Source organism: Galleria mellonella, unplaced genomic scaffold, assembly GCF_026898425.1.
Source record: "Galleria mellonella isolate WM207_F2 unplaced genomic scaffold, CSIRO_AGI_GalMel_v1 utg93, whole genome shotgun sequence".
NCBI classification, from domain to species: Eukaryota; Metazoa; Arthropoda; class Insecta; order Lepidoptera; family Pyralidae; genus Galleria; species Galleria mellonella.
Window position 1 is genome coordinate 5,642,325 of NW_026442176.1, and position 23,540 is coordinate 5,665,864.

At 34.8% G+C, this 23,540-nt stretch overlaps 2 protein-coding genes and 1 long non-coding RNA gene across 4 annotated transcripts; 2 read left to right on the plus strand and 1 right to left on the minus strand.

The window, feature by feature from the left end:
- On the plus strand, positions 1-4,893 carry LOC113519213 (uncharacterized). The gene is made up of 3 exons (XM_026904266.3): positions 1-408; positions 1,080-1,304; positions 2,694-4,893. Exons 1-3 carry the CDS (start codon positions 172-174, stop codon positions 3,057-3,059), a joined length of 828 nt encoding a protein of 275 aa, XP_026760067.1. The 5' UTR covers positions 1-171; the 3' UTR covers positions 3,060-4,893.
- Positions 2,454-17,706, minus strand: LOC128202408 (uncharacterized). 2 transcript variants are annotated; one of them, XR_008253760.1, is made up of 4 exons: positions 17,503-17,706; positions 15,707-15,836; positions 14,405-14,549; positions 2,454-2,649 (listed from the first exon to the last, which is right to left on the minus strand). It is a non-coding gene; the product is annotated as an uncharacterized LOC128202408 (long non-coding RNA). The 2 variants fall into 2 exon arrangements; XR_008253759.1 differs by lacking the exon at positions 2,454-2,649 and having other exon boundaries at positions 14,219-14,549.
- LOC113519216 (dTTP/UTP pyrophosphatase-like) lies at positions 14,684-23,540 on the plus strand. The gene is made up of 5 exons (XM_026904268.3): positions 14,684-14,830; positions 17,021-17,148; positions 18,768-19,021; positions 21,883-22,032; positions 23,309-23,540. The coding sequence occupies exons 2-5, from the start codon at positions 17,047-17,049 to the stop codon at positions 23,454-23,456; spliced, it is 654 nt and encodes a 217-aa protein (XP_026760069.1). The 5' UTR covers positions 14,684-14,830; positions 17,021-17,046; the 3' UTR covers positions 23,457-23,540.

Genomic DNA, 23,540 nt, shown 5'->3' on the forward strand with positions numbered 1-23,540 from the left:
TTTTATTGATTGCCTTGTCAATAAATATTATAAATAAATTATCTGTACAACATAGTTCCAATCAAAACTTTGTTTCCTTTTTTATCTAAGTAATAAATATTATCTTTGGATTATTGGCAATTTATATGGTATAAATCTCTATAAATTTTAATCAATTTCAAAAGTTATACAATGGTTTCTTATGATTGGAATATTGAGACAACCATAACTTTAATATCACTTTATAAAGAAAATGAATTTCTATACGACAACTTGCATCCTGATTACAAAAATCGAAACAAGCGGCTGGCGGCATTAGTTAAATTTGCAGAGATAATAACTGAAAAAACGGGCAAAGTCTGTGTTGTTGCGAATATAAGAAGAAAACTAAACAGTTTGCGATCTCAGTATATGGCAGAGAAGATGAAGGTACGTCATTGATATTATATCAAAGCAAAAGTTTATTTTGATAAGATCTCTCCTTAAATTTTTGCTGAAAGGAAGACTACAATATTATCTGCATAAATGTCTCTGTCTCATATTCTGAATTAAAATGTGAGATATAGCAGTAAAATTAGATACAGTAACTCAATATCTACTTGTACTCTAAAAATTTACAGTACCTAAACAGACACCTGTATATCAGGGTTGCATCCATAGGCTCCACAACCACATACCAAATGTTTATTTAAGAATTAATTAATCAAATTATAATCTGTTAATGTCTTCTATTTTTTAAAATAATTTTTAAGATTTATAAATAACTAGCCCTCAGCCCTGGCATTGCAGGGGTGCAATGCTGATGCTAACTCCCATTATATTACATAACATTAGAAACCTCTAAAATTATCAATGTTTCTCTACTATATTATGTATTATACATATAAACCTTCCTCTTGAATCACTATCTATAAAAAAATGCATCAAAATCTGTTTCGTAGTAGAAGTCTCTATTTATTTTTCAAGATTGTTCTTTTAATTTTATCTTACTATGATTTTATTAAGATAGGCATAGGTTTCCTTTATTGTGAAACAATGTTTATTTAGTTTACATTGTTACTTGTTTTCAGTATGTACTCCTAATAGCAAATAATTTTCAGGTTACAAAATCAAAAAGTGAAGGAGAAGACTATCAACCTGCAGCATACTGGTATCCTTTGCTCCAATTCTTAAATAAATCAACAAATGCAGATTCTTCTAAATCAAACTTGGATGATGATTCAGGATCCAGCTGCCAAGATCAGATGACTATCATGAAGGAAGACCCTCTCGCCAACTATGATGATGATTCTGGAACTAGCTCACAAAATCAAACAATGGATACTGTAAGTTCATTTATATAGTTGTTTCAAAACACCTTTCATAAAGCAGTTGTGTTTGCATGGCTGTGTTTCGGTTTGAAGGGTGGGATATGTCGTGAATTTACTGGGTATGGAGGAATAACACCTGAGTCCTCAGGAATGGCAACGCATGGGGGGTATCATGGGCGAAACAGTATACTCTGTTATGTCCATGGTACTGCTCATGTCTATAGGCGACGGATACCACTTTCCATCAGGTGATCCGTTAGTTTATTTGCCATTCTAAGTTGTATAAAAAAAACCATCAACTTAATTTTTAGGTGTTTTTATGATGATAACACCGCTTTTTGTTTATGCTACATACTATTTGTTTACTTGTCACTGATCATGCATCAGATTATAGACAAACTCACAATATTGATACTAACATAACAAACCAATTTTTTCTTTCAACAGCTGAAGGAATAATGGTACATGAATCTTCAACGGCCATTTTTTTTTTTTCAAAATTCATTATTACTCATCATTTGTCATTATTTGAAAAAAATGGCTCTAAGATTATATAAACTTGTTTATATAATATTATTCAAAATACTTGTACTTCTTTCAATGATTTTATTAAAATGTTTTTATTTTTTATACATGTGACTAGTTTCGAAATAAAGTTCCGTCAAGAAACCACAACACGGGACTGAATTATATTATTTATAAACTTATTCCATCCATGGTGTAATTTTGAACACATTTGGCCTAATAGTAGAGAGATTTGGATTGAATCCTATAGGGTAGAAATATCAGAAAGTAGATTTCTCAACCTATTTATTTAAGACTATCTGTATCCACAGCTTTGCCAGTGTCAGATTTAGAACATAGAGTATACTATGTGTTAAATTAGGATATAAACTACCCATGTACTAAATTTAATTCAAATCCATTGAATAGTTTTTATGTAAAAGATTAACATCTATTCATCCATCTCAATCATCATCATTACAAATTTTGAATATACATATAATATTAATAGGATACCCAAATGCTCATTTTAAAATCTGTAAATATATTGAAACCTGAGTTATTGAAGTCGCTGGCGGAAGACCCAAAAAAAAAAAACATTTTATAAATATAATTAAATTTAATTCTAAAATTAATTATTACAATAATAAATGTCTTCAGATCGATGTGTGATCCGTAAGTGAAGTTATATAAAATCAAACATAAAGGAAATGGGTATTTTTGCTGCGGGAATTGAAATGCTGACTCGACGCAGGTGTCTTTCTCGGTAGCGCACCTTCTTGCGTCGTGCTAGGTGGTCCGATCCGATCGCCGTTGAGGGTGTGTCGTAATACTTGATAGGTATCTACTATAACACCTGTAAAACATTTTCTTAATTATGTGCCTAATGATTATTTTCAGGAAATGCCTAGTGGAACAAAACTGAAGAAGAAAACAAAGTATATGCAAAGAAACCATATATCAGATGACAACAAACTAATGCAAGGCATGGGCACCATAAGGGATATGTCTCAAATAGCAAAGAAAAGACAATTAACAAATAGCAATATTAGTTCATTTTGCCATTTCATTGAATCAGAACTCAACGCCATTTTGGATGCTAGTGACATAATGTATGTCAAAAGGGCCAAACGGGAAATACAACAAGTATTATTTAACATATGGGACGAAGTTGACCATGTGAATCCATCCTCTTTATGGATGAGCTATTCGTCATCCCCAGAATCTGGGTTAGCACCTGCCGATACAGTATCTGGGGGTGTCTAAAATAAGTTACAGAATACAAATACCCCTTATTCCTAAACTCTAAATTATGTAATAGTGATTTATAGTGGATGAAAATAGAACAGTAACCAGACCTGCGCTATTAGTTTGCACTGATGAGGTACCATGAAATTAAAAGGTATGAAAATTAGTCTATCATTCCTCAGATAGCACCAAGGAGATGGCAAACAAACTCACTTTCACATCTGTAAATGTTAGGGGTTTTAATGAAGTCACTAGCTTAATAAATGTATTGATGGATTTAAATGTCAGCAATCATGTTTGATAGTGTTATTGTTGTTGTATCACCCTTTAACTGTCTACTGCTGAACATAGCCCCATAAGGGGAGATTTTGCCACACTTGGCAGGAGCGTAGGCGTCCTCAGTTTGACTTTTAGTGATTTATCTTAAAAAATATGAATGGATGCTGCTGCCTATCCCTCCGCCACAAGTTCCCTTAGTAGCCTCTTATGACACCCACGGAAAAGAAAGGGGTGGCCTATTCTATACCGACCTACACGACTAGATACTTTAAGTGTAATAACCCCCATACGAGGGTAAGGTGAAAAGTTCTCAGTCTGACACAGAAATGGCGTTTTAATCGGCAAAAATGTATTTTTCTTGCCTAGGTGCATGTGTCATTAGTTCGTATGACAAGTCTGAACTTGTTCTCTCAAATAGTTTATTTACACGAATTTCCAAATCATCTTTCACCGGGACAACGCACCTCATTCCCATCGCCAACACACTCTTGTGTGTTGGCGATGGGAAAACTGCAGGATTTTGTTATTCTCCTGATTTGGTATCCTCAAACTTCTGTCTATTCCCAAACATGAAGAAATTTGTTTCTGGGAAGCAGTTCACGTCCAATAAAGAAGTTAAGAGAGTCATAAATAAATACTTTCACAACCTTCCAGACTGTCACTTCTGGAAAAAAAAATACTGATGTTAGAGAAACGCTGGATCTAGTGTGTTGAAATCAAGGGAGACCATATAGAAAAATAAAAATATTTTTTTACTGAAAATCGCATTTTTTCATTGTCAGGCCGAGAACTTTTCACTTTACCCTCGTATAGCTACTTTTGGTATGGAAAGATTTTGTTTATTTCTTTCGAGCTAAATTTATGATATAACATATAATACAAATAATATACTAATATCAAAATAGGTTTATTCCATATTGTTATGAAATACACAAATCCCCATTTAAAATATTTCGTTTTTGCGTCAATCGATAGATGGCGCTGATGTTGAACCAAATTGTACGATTGTACAATATAGACCTTTTTTAAGCTCATCAGTACGACCTGGGATTTAAATTTTAGACCTTATGCTCATAAAACTAGCCATCGGTCTAGTATTTAACATAAATTTATCTCGAACTAACCAAATCTCTTAATGGAAAAATAATCACGAAAACAAATTTAATAATAGATTTTTTCCAAATAAAAGATCACCAGCTTCAATTATCAAAACCAGTTGTTTTGTTTTTAAAACTATTGTATTGATTTCGATAAAATTTCTATACCACTAATCTGAAAATATATACTTTCTGATAAAAAAGAATGTTCCAAATCTATTTGTAAATGGCGGATTTCTGAAGCAAGAAGCATAAAAAAAGGAAATCAACTGAATTGGGAAATTTTTCGAAGTCTCACACATGTCTCCGTAATTGTTCACCTGTTTGTAATGACAATTTGTGATTTTGTGTCTTTTGCTCCAACTTCAGAGATAGTATAATTTTTATCCCGATAGATGGCGGTAGAGGGCAAAATGTTTGTTGGATCAATTAATATATTATAGGTACCTATATTATTACATTTAGTTTAAGATATACCCATTATATATATATATATATATATATATATATATATATATATATATATATATATATATATATATATATATATATATATATATATATATACATATATATAAAATATAAAACTATTTTTATAAATATGTTTTGAGTTCATATTACAAAATGTATAATATGAAATTAAAAAATTACATTCAATTGACCAGTTTAATATATGACCATATACAATAAAAATTGCGTAGAGTTGTTTATTTAAATAGTTCTAGTGATTGCTAGTCAATTGATGCATTATTTTATACCAAGTAAGTGAAATATCCAGCTGACACACGCTTCATGTTGAAGCAACAAAGTGCCCGGAAGTTTGTACAGTATTAATGTATCTACACCTGCTGCCCTAGACAAAATACAAACGAATCTATTGATAGAATCGTTAACGCTAGCGAGGCCCTTAGTTAGAATGAGATGGCGACATGCGCTATCCTGTTCTTTCACATATGAGTGCTAACCGAAGCGATTTAAGTTCATTTGTACCTTGTCTAGGGGAGGCTTTTTAGATATAAGTCTTGAGCATATAATGTTATTAAGTATTTAATAACTTTTACATTTTCTTTATCAATTTTAATACATTTTGACAGCCGTTAACTGTCCACTGCTGAACATATGTAAGCCTCTCCCATAAGGTTTTGCCAGTAATTGCCACACTTAGTTGCCAATCCGCCTGGGATTGGCAACCTCAAATAGTTTCTAGCGGTGTTGTAATGTGTGATGTGTGGGCTACATCAAATAATTCCGTAAAATACGAAACGTAACAACTTTTTTACTTGTTCAATTTGTACGATTTAAGCTAGATACTCAGTATAATGTCGATCACGTTTCGTTCTCAATCCCATCTCGGTATTTCTTACTGATATTCTACCAATTGATTGTGGCTGGAACTGGACTGGACCGTTACAGATAGTATAGAATACTTTGATCTGTTAAAATATAAAGCGTGAACTTCACAATTCACCATACGTCTTTTGATCCTTCGAGCCGGATTACAACAATATGTCTGATATCGTTGATTTTAATTATTGTTTGTAATCTTTCTTAAATCTACATTTAATCAATGTTCCAAGTATTATTAATGAAAAGTGGCGCGATGCGAACTGTGGTCAATTCAAATACTAGGTTAAGTTGTATTATTTTCTGTGATAAGGTTATGTATGAGAGAGAGTTATATAGCGTTCTCACTTCAGTGTGGTATTTACAATATAGACACATAGTCAGCAGCTGTATGACATATATCTACAACGATCCCATGTGTATAAAGAGTCGTGTTCTATGCTTTGTATAGCGCGAATAACAGATCACCGAAGCCAAAGAACAAAAAAAAAATACGGATTCAATAAACAATTTTATCATGATAAAGAATTGTGATTGTTGCCTGTTACTGGCATATTGTTGCAATGCACAATTTTTTTTTATAAAGTTTTTATTATTACTAATAGGTATTACAAATTGATACCTCGCATCGAGTTTTTTTTTTTTAAAGAGAACATTATGTAAATAAATTGTTGTATTAGTACCGACTACTTTGTTTTCATTTTCCCGAATGCATTTAATTAGATCAAGTTTTTAACCACCAAGGTGCAAATTGGAATCAAATTGACTGTGTAAATGAACATTTAGATTAGGTAATGCTAATTTGGAGAAGTTACTTCTTCAGAATGCTCCGATCGAGGAATAAAGTTCCGGATTCGAACCTGCAGTGGCGTAGCTATACCATTTCGGGTCTGTGGCAAATTCTTTTGATGGGGCCCTATCAGTAAAAAAAAATACTTTTTAAGTAAAATAAAGTACTCAGGTACAATGTAAAAAAAAATTGAGCTCGCGGCCTCTTCAGCCGAGGTCCTTTTAGGTCGAGGGCCCGTGGCATTTTGCCAGCCCTGCCGCCCTATTGTTACGCCACTGCGAACCTGTAACTCCATTTATGACTAGCACCTAGGTACAGATACATAAAGCAGTCGTACGTCATAGACTTTGGTCGTAAGTTGCGTAAAAACTCTTGATGTATCAGCTAACGTTACTTGCTGCATTTTAATGTGTTGTAGACCAAAAAAGGCAAGAAAATATATGATAGATCTTGTGTATAATTGAATTATTCCAAATTAATCATGATTAAGTGCTTTTTGCAGCTGTTACAATGTTACCATAGACTCAGTATAATGTACTTACGTACTAAATTGTTACTCATTTTTAAAAGTTTCATTTTCGAACTGTAGTAAATATTGTTTCACAAAGCTAAAAAAATAACATGTAGGTAAGTATTCACTAAAAACAAAAACGAACAAACAAATTTTAATTGGATAAGAAAAAAAATAGGCATACAATTTTAAACAGAAGGAACCAAATCTGTATTAATTTATATTTAATCTCAAATCTCCTCGTTTAATGATTTCCAAACTGTTTCTTAATCACAAAAGGACACAATCGCTTAATTAAATTCCCATTTACGTCAAATAGACTCTATGTTGGATATAAGGGTGCCAACGGAAAATGTTTTTAGTATACCTATATATATATGTATACCTACTAAACAAACTTTATTTCAAAGATATAGCTGAGATGAGGATGTTTATATATTTCCTTTTAAATTTTTTTTTTTCTAATGTATGATAATGGAATGGTAACCCCACCTGCGCTATCGGTATACACCGGCAGGGCACCAGTGAAGGATGATAGGTGAGGATGAAGCAGGTCAGTTAGCCCATCGTGACGAATTCAACAAGAATTGTTCACGATAGTTTCCAGGGGGAACTACGTGGAGGTCGACCTAATAGGGCATATTGTTAGCAATGGGGCTGTTAAACTCCATTGCCAACAATCCCTTCCCCCCCCCCCTTGAAATGTTACCTTGGTTGGTATTTTATTGTAACATGCGTATAACGTATTTTATTCTAACAGTTTATCGCCGATATTGATTCTTAAAAGTTATCATCAATTTTATGAGGTGATAGCAAAGAGAAGTAGATAATCAGTAGTGGGATTTAATCGTCCCATTGCTAAAAATGTATCCTGTTTTGAATTGTTAGTAATAGGGATTACCCACGCATCAATCTCCATGCGGTGATTCATTGATGGGTGATTCTTCAAGGTGAAGAACTGACCATTGATATTGTTTTATTATTGAATTCGTCGCGATGAGCTAACTAGCTTGCTTAATTCTCACCTATCATGCCTCATTGGTGCCCCGCCAGTGTATACTGATAGCGCAGACGGGGGTTTTTTTTTGATGGGTGAAAATGGTATGGTAACCCCGCCTGTGCTAACGGGATACACTGGCGGAGCACCAGTGAAGGGTGATAGATGAGAATGAAAACAGGCCAGTTAGCCCATCATGATGAATTCATCAGGAATTAACCATGATAGTTTCCAGGGGGAACTGCGAGGAGGTCGACCTGGTTGGGTATATTGCTAGCAACAGGATTCTCAGTCTCCATTACTAACAATCCTTTCCCCCCTAAGCGCAGACAGGGTTACCATTCCACTATCATTCCTACAAATATACCTCCGTGTGGTCTTCCTTGGTTGATTTCCTGTGAATTCGTTACGATGAGCCAAGTGACCTTCATCCTCAGCGTAAGCTGATGACGCGAACTGATTAATAATTCCATTTTCGTAACCTAACCCACTTTGCCCACGCACAACGGCCCAAATGAGAGGCTAAGTGTGGAAAACAGAGTCTTTCTTACATTACATAAGAATAGTAGGGCAAAGTGGGTAAGAACCCACTTTGCCCTGCGACACCTTTCAAGGACACGACCTTCAGTAATGAAGAGGACGAAAAGAGAGAGAACCCACTTTGATATCCGTTCCACACCTGATAGAAAGCAATAACCATGTCAATAGATATTAATAACGTCATATGTAATAAAGAAAAGGAAATCGTTACTCATATTTAGTTAGTGTTCTTAGAAATCTACCTACTTATCAAGTATAGCTTGCAAACAAGTAATGCACCTTTAACAATAGCGACGGACAAGATAAATTATCGATACATGTTTAAAATAATGATAACTATATACCTATATAGTAGTCAATAAACCTCCGGTTTCGTCGAACCTCCATCGATTTTCATGAAAATTGGTGAGTAGATGGGGGATACCTTAAGAAACAAAAGTGGCATAACAACTTGCGCTTTTGCCCTGGGGTGAATGCCACCCCTTCACGGGGGTGAAAATTATTTTAATAAAAATGACCCCAGGAATCGATAGAGAGACAAGTTCTAAGCAATATTTTTTATATAAAGTTTTTAGAATAAATAAATACTTTCTGAGTTATTAAAGATAAAAGATTGTGATATTTCGTGATAAAAATACATGTTTTAAGACGGTTTTCCATAAATAACTCAAAAACTATGAGTTTTTACAAAAAATGTGCCATTACCAAAATTGAAAGTAATAAAAAAAACAAACAAATCCCTATTTTGAAAACCTTCTAATATTAATTTCAAGTGAGATATAGGTAATTGTATATATATATATTTTTTCAGCGAGTACTTAAATGCTTAAATAACAAGAAACCGATGCATTTTCTTTTTTAATGGGTGATAATGGAATGGCAACCCCGCCTGCGCTATTGGTATACACCGGCGGGGCACCAGTGAGGGATGATAGGTGAGAATGAAGCAGGTCAGCCCATCCTGACAAATTCAACAACGAATCAATCATGATGGTTTCCAGGGGGAATCGCGTGGAAGTCGACCTAATAGGGTTTATTGCTAGCAATGAGGTTGCTAATCTCCATTATTAACAATCCCTTCTCCCCCCAATCACAAACCGATGCATTTTATGACATATCCTTCTTGAACACTTCTTAAAGTACTCAGAAATACCTTTCTAATGTACTATAATAATTTACATGCATTGTAATAAGTTAATAGCATCAAAATTGAACAAGTTATGATAAAAATAAGATAACACTTTCGAATTTTTTTTTGGAGAAAACATTAACTAAAACATTCACCATTTCCACAAAAATTCAAATTTATGGTTATCCCTAAAGGGCTTTCTTTTTTTTTAGCAGAAGTGATGACCTCAAATATTTTCCCCGGATTAGAATTTTTTTTTTATACAACTTAGAATGGCAAACAAGCTGACGGCCCACCTGATGGAAAGCGGTAACCGTCGCCTATAGACATGAGCAGTACCATGGGCATAACAGAGTATACTGATTCGCCCATGATACCCCCCATGCGTTGCCATTCCTGAGGACTCAGGTGTTATCCTCCGTACCCAGTAAATTCACACCGTATCCCACCCTTCAAACCGAAACACAGCCATGCAAACACAACTGCTTTACGATTGAAACACGAATGGGACAGAGGTACTCAAGCAATCGACTTTTGTACAAAGTCTCCCTCTGGTGTGAATGCTTATGTTTGAAAAAGTGTGATTTAATAAAATCGAATTTTTTTCAAGTTTTCGTAAATTTTCTTTTCTTAACTTCAAATAATATAAGATATTCGTAAAAATGATAAATAACAAAATTTAAGTTTATTTTTAACAAAGATTTTAGTTTTCTTTTTATTTTTATAGGATGAAAAGTAACCGAGATAGAGACGTTCAAAGCCTAACTTTTACTGCGAGAACTATGTAACCGCGACCCTTTAACCCTTTATCTTTTAAAAAATAAGGGCATTAAAAAATCTTATTTAAGGTGATCTTACATCTCTTGAAAGTTTATGGATGAACCTGATATCTTAAAAATTAACGGAGTTATTGTATATATATATATATATATATATATATATATATATATATATATATATATATATATATATATATAAAATTATATTTTGTTAGAAAAATTTTTGGAGCAGAGATTTGATATGCATTGTAACAGACCGGTGTTGAACAACAGATGGCGCTAGTGGTTACATTAAAACAAATTACAAAGTTTAAATATAAAATAATTACGAGGTACGCGGTGCGTCGCCTACACATATACTATAGGAAAACGTGTCAATAGGTACATATGCTTACTAAATACACATGTATGGGTGTGTGTAATATTAATAAAGTTTGAAATATATTAATAAAATTTATCTTAACCATTAAAAAGTATAAACTAATTAAAGCTGATAAAAAAAATATTCCATTATTATTATGACAAGGGGTAGCTTTTAAGGGTGATTTTTCGCAATAAATAAATTAATATTTTAATACTCCGTAAATAAGATTTCACTTCAGTAATGTACTAATTTAATAGGTTAAAGTTTTTGAAACCATTTTTTACAGTGATTCTGCAATAGGGTATCCCTCTATTGCAGAATCACTGTATATCCGGTTTTTAAGGGTTGAAATTTCACTGTCAACCAAAAATTATATCATAAATATCAAACAAACTGTTTATGGAATGTTAATATGCGATTTGAAAAAAAATATTTTTTAATGATTTTCGATTTAAGGGATGGTTGCTAAAAAGGTTGAAAAATGATTTAAAATCATTAATCATGCATATAAATATAAAAAAAAAAAAAACATTTATTTTATCTAATTAAACATAATTAAAATGGTTAAATCTGCATTTTTCCCGATTTAAAAAAAAAGGGGTGGATTTCACCCCAAAAATGAAAAAAGGGCAAGACGAGCATATGCCACTTTTAGAGTAAAGTAAAACATGCTCAATTCCAAATTTTCATCCAAATCTATGGAGGTTCAACGAAATCGGTGGTTGTAGCTGATTTTTGCCTTCATTGACTGTACTACTGTACTAATACAGGATGTAAGGGACAGGTTGGCATAAACTGAAACAGTGAATTCAGACCATTATTCTGAACTGAAAACCAGTGGAAATTCTTTCTGGAAAATATATAAGTTTTCCCCAGTTTTTTTTTTCATTTAATATCATGTATACTATTATATTATGTCATAAAGTATTATGTATAAATAAAGAAATAATAATATTTTATAATGAAATACTAGGTAATACCAAAAAACAGCAATGTATAATATTCTGAATAACATTTTGGCATGGTCTCAACTATAAATTATTTTGGGGGGGAAAGGGATTGTTACTAATGGAGACTGAGAATCCCATTGCTAGCAATATACCCAACCAGGTCGACCTCCTCGCGGTTCTCTCTGGAAACTATCATGGTTATTTCCTGATGAATTCATCATGATGGGCTAACTGGCCTGTTTTCATTCTCATCTATCACCCTTCACTGGTGCTCCGCCAGCGTATCCCGTTAGTGCAGGTGTCACCCATAAAAAAAAACATGTTGTCGTATATAATTTGAATAATTGGCGTTGGTATTTCATCCCCTATTGCCTGAGCCCCTGTGTGCGCTGCACTCTTCGTACACAGAGATGGCGGCCTCCCTATCGACGGATAGATAACATCGTCCCTCCTAAAACATACCAGAATCCAACTGCGGTTGCCATGGGAACTACTACTCCCATTGCTAGCAATACACCATGTCAAATCAACCCCCCTTGGAAACCACCGTGTTAAATTCCAGGTGTATTCATCACGATGGGCCAACTGAACTACTTTTTCATTCTCACCTATCATCACTCACTGGTGCCCCATTAGCGTACACCGTTAGCGCAGGCGGGGTTACCATTCCAGTATTATGTATTAAAAACACTGTGGTTGCCAATCAGCCTGCCAAGCGTGGCAACTACTTCCAAAAACTCCCAAGGAGTACTCTCTGTTCAACAGTACTACTAGAAAATTAACCACTGATATGATGACGATGATATGATGATGTGTATATTTGTAAGTTAAAAACAATAAAGTGTAGATAATAAACCTTTATCGTGTATATACCCAACCAGGTCGCCCTCCTCGCGGTTCCCCCTGGAAACTATCACGGTTAATTCCTGATGAATTCATCATGATGGGCTAACTGGCCTGTTTTCATTCTCATCTATCACCCTTCACTGGTGCTCCGCCAGTGTATACTGGTAGCGCAGGCGGGGTACCATTCCATTTTCACCCATCAAAAAAAACCTTTCTCGTGTGTTCACTTTAGGGACATACAAGATAGTCTTTTGATTTCCCAGGTTGTCTGTAAGAGATTGCTTTTAGCGGTAAGCACATTCTGTATAAATACTCCTTGTATACATCTCTACTGTGCGCAATAAAGAGTTTATTATTGTGTGATCGAGTATGAATGAACGTGTCACCATTTTTTCTTATCCTTATAGTAAATTCTCGCTTGTGAGATTTTTTTATTGCCAGAGGGATATATTTACCAAAGGGAGACTTTGTACAAATATCGTTTGTACAAAGTCTCCCTTTGGCACCTCTGTCCCATTCGTATTTCTACCGTAAAGCAGTTGTGTTTGCAAGCCTGTGTTTCGTTTTGAAGTGTGGGATATGGCAGTGAATTTACAGGGTACAGAGTAATAACACCTGAGTCCCCAGGAATGGTAACGCATGGGGTGAATAAATGGGCGAAACTCTGTTATGTCCATGGTACTGCTCATGTTTATAGGTGACGGTTACCACTTTCCATCAGGTGGGCCGTCAGGTTGATTGCCATTCTAAGTTGCATAAAAAAAATACATCCTCTTTATAATAATAGTGTAGATATGTACATAGTTACATCTTTTTTTATGCAACTAATAATGGCCAACAAGCTGACGGCCCATATCTACTACTTCCCATCACAAAAATATTAATATATATTATAATAGTACATAAATATAATATCTCTCTATTTATATAATAATTGTTAAATAAATAAATATACTACCTACATTAGAAATTTAGTTTAATCATCCTCCCTTTATCATACTCATCCTCCCTTTTAACCTCTACAAATTGATTTCTTTTTGAAAGGTAGCTATGAAACCAATTTATTGCCCCTGTGTCAAAACCATAATAAGCCAGTTTAGAAAGAAGCAGCTGTACTTGAATGGAATCAAACGCCCGAGAATAATCTAAAAGACACAATAATGTACCTCTGCCATCATCCCGAGCCTCCAAGATATTATCTACCACATCTGACAAAGCTGTAGCTGTGCTGCGTTTTTTCCTAAAACCAGATTGCAAGTCAGGCAACATCCCATTTGTCTCTAGATACTCAAAGACTTGTAAGTAGACTACACGTTCTAAGATTTTAACCATGATAGTTTCCAGGGAGAACCGCGAGGAGGTCGACCTGGTTGGGTATATTGCTAGCAATAAATTTCTCAGTCTCCATTACTAACAATCCCTTTCCCCCCTTAGTGACTGGTTTAAGACCAAGAGTAGAGGGACCGAATCTACCAAACTCATAAAATGTTAACTGCGATATATTTACATTGTTCTCTCCAGGAACATTAAGAAGAACATTACATTAATTGATACATATGTACTTAAAAAAAAAGGAAAGTACATAAAAGAGGTAACATAATTTTTCATGAATATGCCTCAGAATGTGTGTTACACAATAGTCACCACTCAGTTCATTGCTTTTGCCCTCAAAAGAGCAAAACTGATTTTCTATTGTAGCCAAAAGCCAAATACCAGCCGCTAGAATTCTTGACTGACCTCATCAAAACAGCCACACAGCAATCTATTGTGGAATGCTCTCGCTCGGCGGCGAACAGAAGTAGATGGAGACATATTGCGAGGACCTCAATCGCGAAGGAGGGCCTCATCGACGATCCACCGTCATTATGCCAAGAGTGTACGACTGAGAGAGAGAGAATTCTTAACAAAAAAGTAATAATAAATGTATAAAATTACATATTTGATTGCCACTCTAATTATGGTATTCTATGGAAACAAAGCAACATTAGTTAACCATAAATGTAAGAGAATAGAACGTTTGATGAAGTGCATATGCAAGTTCGAAGGCGGATTGGCGCGCGATGTTGCGCGCGATCGTGTTGAGTTTTGTGTATATAAACTCGTGTTGTATATTATACTTATTATACCAATAAGTGCTGAACAGTACTCGTGTTTCGTGTCGTGGTAAGAAAAAAATTATTAAAAAAAAATTAATTACCAATTAGTAATGTGTACGTCTGAGGATTGGGTAGTTACTGAATACTGCTTTGTGATTAGAAAATACAATCCTGGGATCCCGAATGTCAATGAAAATATTACTAGTAATATAGAAGAAGTTTTTCGTAGAGGTTTGAAATAAGAATAAGAAATCTTGTATTACAATTGATTAACGGTGACATAATTTCATTTTTTGCGTCTATGGTCATTTAAAAATTATTTTTAATTATTTGTTTTTTTTTTTTTTAATTATACAATAAATTTACATATAATTATTATAGCTGCATATATAACCGTCTTTTGCCTTTGTCATTCGGGATCCCGGAATTGTATTCTTTATTTGTGATACATTCTGCTTTCTTTATTTGTGGTAATTTCACTTCCACTATGCTGACGTATTATGTACACGTGTATGTATATGTGTATATATATATATATATATATATATATATATATATATATATATATATATATGTACACGTGTATGTGTATATATATATGTGTGTTATATGTATTATTTATGTTATATTTATTTCTATAAATATATGTTTACAGGGTTTATGTATTTTGTGTAATTTATATGTGTAGTATTTATTATTCTTTGTGTATACATATCTTACGAATATGAATGGTGTCTGACTGCTCCATTGCTAGCTATATACACTATCAGGTCGACTTCCACATGATTCCCCCTGGAAACCATTCTGGTTAATTATCAATGAATTCGTTATGATGAGCAACTGACCTGCTTCATCCTCACTTATCATCACTCACAGGTGGCCTGTCAATGTATACCGATAGCACAGGCAGGGTTACCATTTCATTATCATACATTAAAACTACCTTCACTGCTTTCGCGTTCCGCACTATGTTATCCGTCCATCAGGTTGGTGGTCCACCGAGTGTCCTCTGTCCCTCTCTTGGGCACCATTTTGACCATGCCCAGCATGGCACGCTGATGAGTTGATGTAGGCTGAATATATAGATAGATAGAGTGACACACAAAGTTCAAGATAAAGGATTAAAATAGAACTGCGGTAATGAAGTGAGAACAGTAATGAGCCAATATGTTATTTATTATAAGAACAATATTAATCCTTGATAAAAAAAACCACAGAATTATAAATGCATATTATTTAAACTTTGCCACATGGTCCCGGCGTAGTATGGGCCAAATATTCTTTAAATGTTCTATTTCTTATCGAAATTAGTGATTAATATGAAAATTTGTGATAATATTATATCTAGATATAATATTGTATGTAAGCCTGTCAGTATAGGTTATACTGATGTTATTACACTATGTGATTATTACATATATATATATATATATATATATATATATATATATATATATATATATATGTAATAATTATAACTAGGCTATATGACATAAGAGATATTTAGGACAAATTAATCGTAGGACTTTTTGATACTCGTTCCTGAAAGGTAGGTATTAAATTCGCATTGCCTTTAATACTAAGTTTATTTGTAATAATGATAATAATTATTTAAATAACACAATAATAATTGGAATATAATTTTCTTGCCTACTTTAATAATATATTCTATTCTGATTTAGTTTGGTTTATATGATATAGTCATTTTAAATTTGTACCATAAATTTTTTTTTTCGTTTATTGTGACTTTGGCGAAAGCCATCAGCCAAAAAGTAACAATTAATACCATAAATAAGTAAATTAATACGAAATATTTTTTTTAGACTCCAGCAAATAGAATCTTTATTTTTAATTTTAATGTTCAAAAATTAAAAAAAATATGAAGTCTATTACTCTCAATTATCATCTTCTTTTTTTTTTATTGAGACTTATTGGTCAAGGAACTTAACGCCGTTAATTTAGTTTTTCTTTTTTTATTTTGAAATAGGTCAGATTAAAAATATATTGATTGGTAAATTAAAAGAACGAAATCATAATAACTTTTGTCTGTGTTAAAGCGATATCAACAAGTAGATCATTCGCCAACACAATATAAACTTATACATTTTGGCGGGAGTTAAGAAGAAAATAAATTCTGTTACGTTTTTAAATATAATTAAGTAAAAATTAATATGGTAACGTGTGAAATATCTAGATGTAATATAAACACCAAATTATTTATTTATTAATTAGTTTTAAAGCTTGTTCCATTAATAAGTTTCAGAACTTGTTCGCCCTTCAAAGATGGTGTGGTTGGAGCCCCTAGCGACGCTACTGAATACTAACAATATACAAGTTGTATTCGCAACTGGTTCACTAAGCCGCAAAAAAACCCTGGAGGAAAAAGTGAGTTGTATTACACAGTATTTACAATAAAACTAATTGCGAAAAATATTAAATTATACACAGACAACGACATTTTATTATATAGTTTATCTGAAAATATATTTTGTTTTAAAACTTTTTCATTTCACGTGACAACACTTTGAACAAATTTATCTTAGAACGCGCAATCGTTCTAAATTCAAATATATTATATCTTTAGTATGTTCAATCGTCTTAAAATTAATATGTTACTGGTGTAAATAGGATTTAGTTTGAAAAAAATTATGTCACAAACGATGAAATCTACTTCTTTTGAAGTCGCTTAAACATGAATTACGTCACAAATTAAGCAAATTCGAAAGTATATATATTTACATAGCTATCCAGTGAAACAATGCAGCCAACCTCCTGAGCACTCAATCGAAAGTGACAACGAGAAAAAGTGTCTGAGTGAACTGTGCCTATCAGAATTTTGTGGTGGCCATTCTAGGATGCGATAAAACTACTACTATTAAACTTCTAGTACAAACGAATAAAACAAAATTCACTTTTATCATGTACGACAATAAATACTTTGTATTGTCTAATCTCTGTTGCTGACGTCGTTTAATAGATATACTAATATTAAAGATAGATATGCTAATAAAAAAAGTGTTACCCGCAAAATTTACGACAAACATAATTTAATTGAAGCTACCTCGTCGTAGCTGTTCGCAGGTCTACGGAGTGCTACGATCATTTTAAACAGTCGCTAGTCACTTAGGCATTTATGTATCTTTGCAACCTCCATTGGCGCAATAGTGGGCATGTCGCTTTGCGTAAATGAGGTCCTAGGTTCAGTTCCCGGGCCAATTTGCGTTGCTTGATAAAAAAAATAAAAATGTTTTTTTTTTTCAATAACATTGCATTTTTTGCTGTATAGTCCCGACGTAAGAATAAGCCACCCCTTCCTTTCCCGTGGGTGTCGTAAGAGGCGACTAAGGGAGGGCGAGGATGGGCAGTAGCGCCCCTCTTGAAACATCTCTAAAGCATAACTGCGATTGCCAAACCGCCTATCAAGCGTAGCAACTACTGGCGAAGGCCCCCAAGACTTATGTCCAGCAGTGGACAGTTAAAGGCTGATATGATGATTAAAATGTTTAACATTTTTGAATAGCTGTTTTTTTTTATATTTCTACCGCCCCATTCGGAATGTAATTTCACTTAAAAAGAACAGTCGAGAAACTCAGCGGTTGCTTTTTTCAATAACTTGAACTTCACATTTTTTTTTAAAAGGTGTAAATGGTATGGTAACCCCGCCTGCGCTAACGGGATACGCTGGCGGAGCACCAGTGAAGGGTGATCGATGAGAATGAAAACAGGCCAGTTAGAGCATCATGATGGATTCATCAGGAATTAACCATGGTAGTTTCCAGGGGGATACGCGAGGAGGTCGACCTGGTTGGGTATATTGCTAGCAATAGGATTCTTAGTCTCCACTACTAACAATCCCTTCCCCCCACCCCCGAACTTTACGTATTAAATTTTAATAAATTTGTGTGACTAAAAAATACTAAGCAGTGCCAGATCAAAGTGAAAATGTAATATAAAATAATATATAACTTGCTTAGTGTGATTGTATGACACTTTTTATTATGCAGGGTCTGGGATTTGTGGAATTTAGAGAGTCTCATTGCGGTGAGAGGACAGATGAAACGGATCCCGAGAAGGTTGTGAAAGAGATCGCCCTCAGGAAGGCGCAAGCTGTGTACGAGCGGCTGAGTAACCAGTCCGACGTCAAAACGATAGTCATCGGCGCGGACACCATCGTCACCATCGGTAATAGGATACTCACCAAACCGAAAGGAGAGGGCGAGCACCAAAAATATAATAGTGCATTCAATATGCTCAAAAGGTGATTCTTTGTTTACCAGTGTTGCCAGATTAGGTTTTTTTTTTTTTTGCAATTTTAGATAAAAAAAATTTATAGTGCATTCAATATGCTCAAAAGGTGATTTATTGTTTACCAGTGTTGCCAGATTAAGTTTTTTTTTTGCAATTTTAGATAAAACAAAATTTTTCTTTTTGCGTAATTTTGGAGAAATGTAATTTTTGGAGTAAGTTAAATAAGCTTGCAGATATTGGAGTGTTTTTGGAAATTTTAAATAGTTTTAGTACTTGTAAACTCTGTATGAGTGTATAAGATACGTAATTACAAAGACTAAAGGCGAATAACAGAATAAGAAAAAGATGGAAAACTAGAAACAGAAGAACTTACTTTTTTTCTTCTTCTTTTATTGTCGTTCATTTTGTGGCAATACGATACAACTTTTTTTTGTAACAAAAATCCCGAATATTATATCAATTTGCAAAAAAAGTAACATAACGAAAGTTTCTATAGGTGAAATAATTTAAAAAAATGGTACTATAAGTATTCAAATTTATCCGTTATAAACAAAAAAATCCAATATTTCCTCTTTATAATAGATTAGATTAGATTAAGAAGTTATGATAGAATAGAGACCCATTAGCGTATATCGATAGCTGACGCAGGGTTACCATTTCATTATTGTTCAAAAATACGTCATAAGGTACAAGCAATATATAATTTTATTGTTGTATCAAACTGTATTAACTGTCCCCTGCTGCACATAGCCTCCCCCATAAAGGAGGTTTGCCAGTAATTGCCACGCTTGGCAGGCGACTTGACAACCGCAGTTAGGTTTTAGTGATATTTCAAGAGGAATGCTCCCTCATGTCTCGACCATTAAGTTCCTTTACTTGCCCCTTACGCCACCCACGGGAAAGAAGTCGTGGCCCATTCTATGCCGGGACCACACAGCTATATACGAGTATATTAAATAAAAGGAATGTTGCGTTGGTTTGGTCATTTGGAGAGGATGGATGAAAGAAGAATTACGAAAGAGATTTATCGAGCAAGAATGAATGGAGATGTCGGTAGGGGCCGCCGTAGACGGACGTATGTCGACCAAATAGGCGACGTGCTGAAGAAGGGCCAAATTAAAAGTACCCGTAACCGATGAGCGTGTATGACAAGATTGATGAATGTGGAAGAAGCGAAAGAGGTTTGTTTGAATCGAAGCATTTGGCGTTCCATTGTTTCTGCCTACCCTAATGGGAGACAGGCGTGACAGATATGTATGTATGTATGTATTAAATAAAATGTTATAATACCTACTCCAACCTAATAATCCATTAGTCATTTATTAAAGAACAATGTGTATTGTTTTTGAAATAAGAGACAATCATACAATAAAGCATTAAATTAAATTGATTATTACAAGTATTGAATAACAATAATAAATATATTTTTTTTTTTTTTATACAACTTAGAACGGCAAACAAGCTGACGGCCCACCTGATGGAAAGTGGTAACCGTCGCCTATAGACATGAGCAGTACCGTGGACATAACAGAATATACTGTTTCGCCCATGATACCCCCCATGCGTTGCCATTCCTGAGGACTCAGGTGTTATTCCTCTGTACCCAGTAAATTCACGCCATATCCCACCCTTCAAACCGAAACACAGCCATGCAAATACAACTGCTTCACGGTTGAAACACGAGTGGGACAGAGGTACCCAAGCAATCGACTTTTGTACAAAGTCTCCCTCTGGTGTTTTTGCAATTTGCAATCAACAATGTCAACTTCATCCGTAATATATATGTACGTCAAATTTATTTTTAATTCCGGTATTTACGTTAATCACTAGCACAAGTAAAGTCATTAATGGAGTAATAGCATTTTCCCAATAAAAGGGATCGTAGTTTGATTTTAAAAGAATTGAAATGTCGTACAATCTTCAACTGGACAGGAAATGTATTACATAACACTACTGCCTGATGACGTGCACCGTGTTTGACAATGTTCAGACGAGGTATAAAGTTAGTACTAACATCCTTGTAATATCCTAGTAACCTTCCGACTTTTTCTATCTTGCTCTGTTTCAGTTTTCAGAAGAGACTTTACATAATTATTTTATTTCATATTATTTATTAGGCGCACATAACAGAAGTTTACAAATACAAACTTAAATTATAACATGCAAGTACATTAATGTATTGGTTAGGTAAATTTGCCACAACATGTGCACACAGCATGATCCAATAATAAATGCGACTGCAACAAAGCCATTCGGTTGCACTATTAGTAATTAATAAGGACAACTAGTATATAGAGACTTGAAATCGTTAAAATTGCGAGCTTTTAAAATATTCCCTACAAGAATCTCTTTGTGTAATGCGTACAATAGTTCTTATAGCCCTTTTTTGCAGGATAAACGCTCTGCTGACGTTGTAGTTCAAGCCGTTGCTCCACAGTCAGATACTGTATTGTAGTTTTATCAGAGAGAGACTTTGAACAAAAGTCGATTGCTTGGGTACCTCTGTCCCATTCGTGTTTCAATCGTAAAGCAGTTGTGTTTGCATGGCTGTGTTTCGGTTTGAAGAATGGGATATGGCGTGAATTTACAGGGTACAGAGGAATAACACCTGAGTCCTCAGGAATGGCAACGCATGGGAGGTATCATGGGCGAAACAGTATACTCTGTTATGTCTATGGTACTGCTCATGTCTATAGGCAACGGGTACTACTTTTCATCAGGTGGGCCGTCAGCTTGTGTGCCATTCTAAGTTGTATAAAAAAAAAGTTTTGATTCGATTCGCGCATGATATACCAGTTTCAATTGTTCAATGCTAATTTCTTCCTTTAGACTTCTGATAGCATAACAGGCTGTACTGTTGGTTGGTTTCAGTCTGTCAGGAAAGGAGAACGTAGTGGTCACAGGATTAGCCATCATATATCCTGACGGAGAAGAATTCTTCCACGTCGAAAAAACAAAAGTGTACTTTTCAGAATTGACTGATGAACAGATAAGTTGTTATGTGAAGACCAAGGAACCGATGTAAGTAGCGTCTGATGGCCACTCCACTTACGGCCGAAGCATTTACCTAGATACATCCACTGTACTTAATATCTATCTATCCATCTTCAAGTTAAATTCCTTACAGGGTAATCAGAAATCACCGGGAGGAAGGGATTGTTAGTAATGCGGACTACCAGTCTCATTGCTAGTAATATACCCTGTCAGGTCGACCGCCACGTGGTCTCCCCTGGAAACCATCGTGCTGAATTCCAGGTGTATTCGTCACTATGAGCTAACTAATCTGCCTTTTCGGGTGAAAAGGGATTGTTAGCAATGGAGTTTGACAGTCCCATTGCTAGCCCTATTAGGTCGACCTCCACGTTATTCCCCCTGGAAATCATAGTGAACAATTCTCGTTGAATTCGTCACGATGGGCTAACAGATCTGCTTCATCCTCACCTATCATCTCTCACTGGTGCCCCGCCGGTGTATACCGTTAGCGCGGGTAGGATTACCGTTCCATTATCACCCATTTAAAAAAAACCTGCCTTTTCGGGGGGGGGGAAGATTGTTAGTAATGGGGATCTGACAACCCCATTGCTAGCAATACACCCTATCAGGCCGACCTCCACGTGGTTCCCCCTGGAAACCATCGTGATTAATTCTAGTGGAATTCGTCACGATAGGTCAACGGACTTGCTTTCATCGTCACCTATCACTGGTGCCTCACCAGTATATACCGGTAGCGCAGATGAGATTACCATTTCATAATCATCCATTAAAAAAAACTGGAATTGACTATAGAGGAGAACGGTACTATGGGGTGGATGGGGCCTAACTATCGTCAAAGAACATGGACAGCATCATGTACATAATAATATGCTTATCTTCACGATGTTATGTCTTCATGGCCTATTTCACCGCCACCTTTCACCCTACATTCGTGTTTCAACCGTGAAGCAGTTGTGTTTGCATGGCTATGTTTCGGTTTGAAGGGTGGGATATGGCGTGAATTTACTGGGTACAGAGGAATAACACCTGAGTCCTCAGGAATGACAACGCATGGGGGGGTATCATGGGCTAAACAGTATACTCTGTTATGTCCATGGTACTGCTCATGTCCATAGGCGACGGTTACCACTTTCCAGATGGGCCGTCAGCTTGTGTGCTATTCTAAGTTGTATAAAAAAAAATTACAAACCGAAATATACCCCAAAATGTGATAGAAACACAAGTGGAATGACTTTTGTCATCTTTTCCCCTGATTTTTAATAGCTCTACATTTTTTTTTAATATGCATACTTTTTTGTGGTAGGGATAAAGCAGGAGCCTACGCAATACAAGGTCTGGCTGGAACCTTCATAAAATGTATCGAAGGTGACTACTTCAGTGTCCTGGGTGCGCCTGTCCACGCAATATGTCAAATTCTGTACGAATGGATCAATAAAAAAAATACTAAATAATAAATCGACATGCTTCTTATTTTTAGACTTCAGGCTTATACTTTGAAACTTGAATAAACATATAACATATTTTGTAAATATAAA

Bases quoted from the DNA above. Each gene is read 5' to 3' on its own strand.
- LOC113519213 (XM_026904266.3), top strand. From the start codon at position 172: ATGGTTTCTTATGATTGGAATATTGAGACAACCATAACTTTAATATCA. The intron at 409-1,079 runs GTACGTCATTGA...AATAATTTTCAG, and splicing joins ATATGGCAGAGAAGATGAAG to GTTACAAAATCAAAAAGTGA. The intron at 1,305-2,693 runs GTAAGTTCATTT...GATTATTTTCAG, and splicing joins AAAATCAAACAATGGATACT to GAAATGCCTAGTGGAACAAA.
- LOC113519216 (XM_026904268.3), top strand. From the start codon at position 17,047: ATGGTGTGGTTGGAGCCCCTAGCGACGCTACTGAATACTAACAATATA. The intron at 17,149-18,767 runs GTGAGTTGTATT...TTTATTATGCAG, and splicing joins AAAAAACCCTGGAGGAAAAA to GGTCTGGGATTTGTGGAATT. The intron at 22,033-23,308 runs GTAAGTAGCGTC...TTTTTGTGGTAG, and splicing joins GTGAAGACCAAGGAACCGAT to GGATAAAGCAGGAGCCTACG.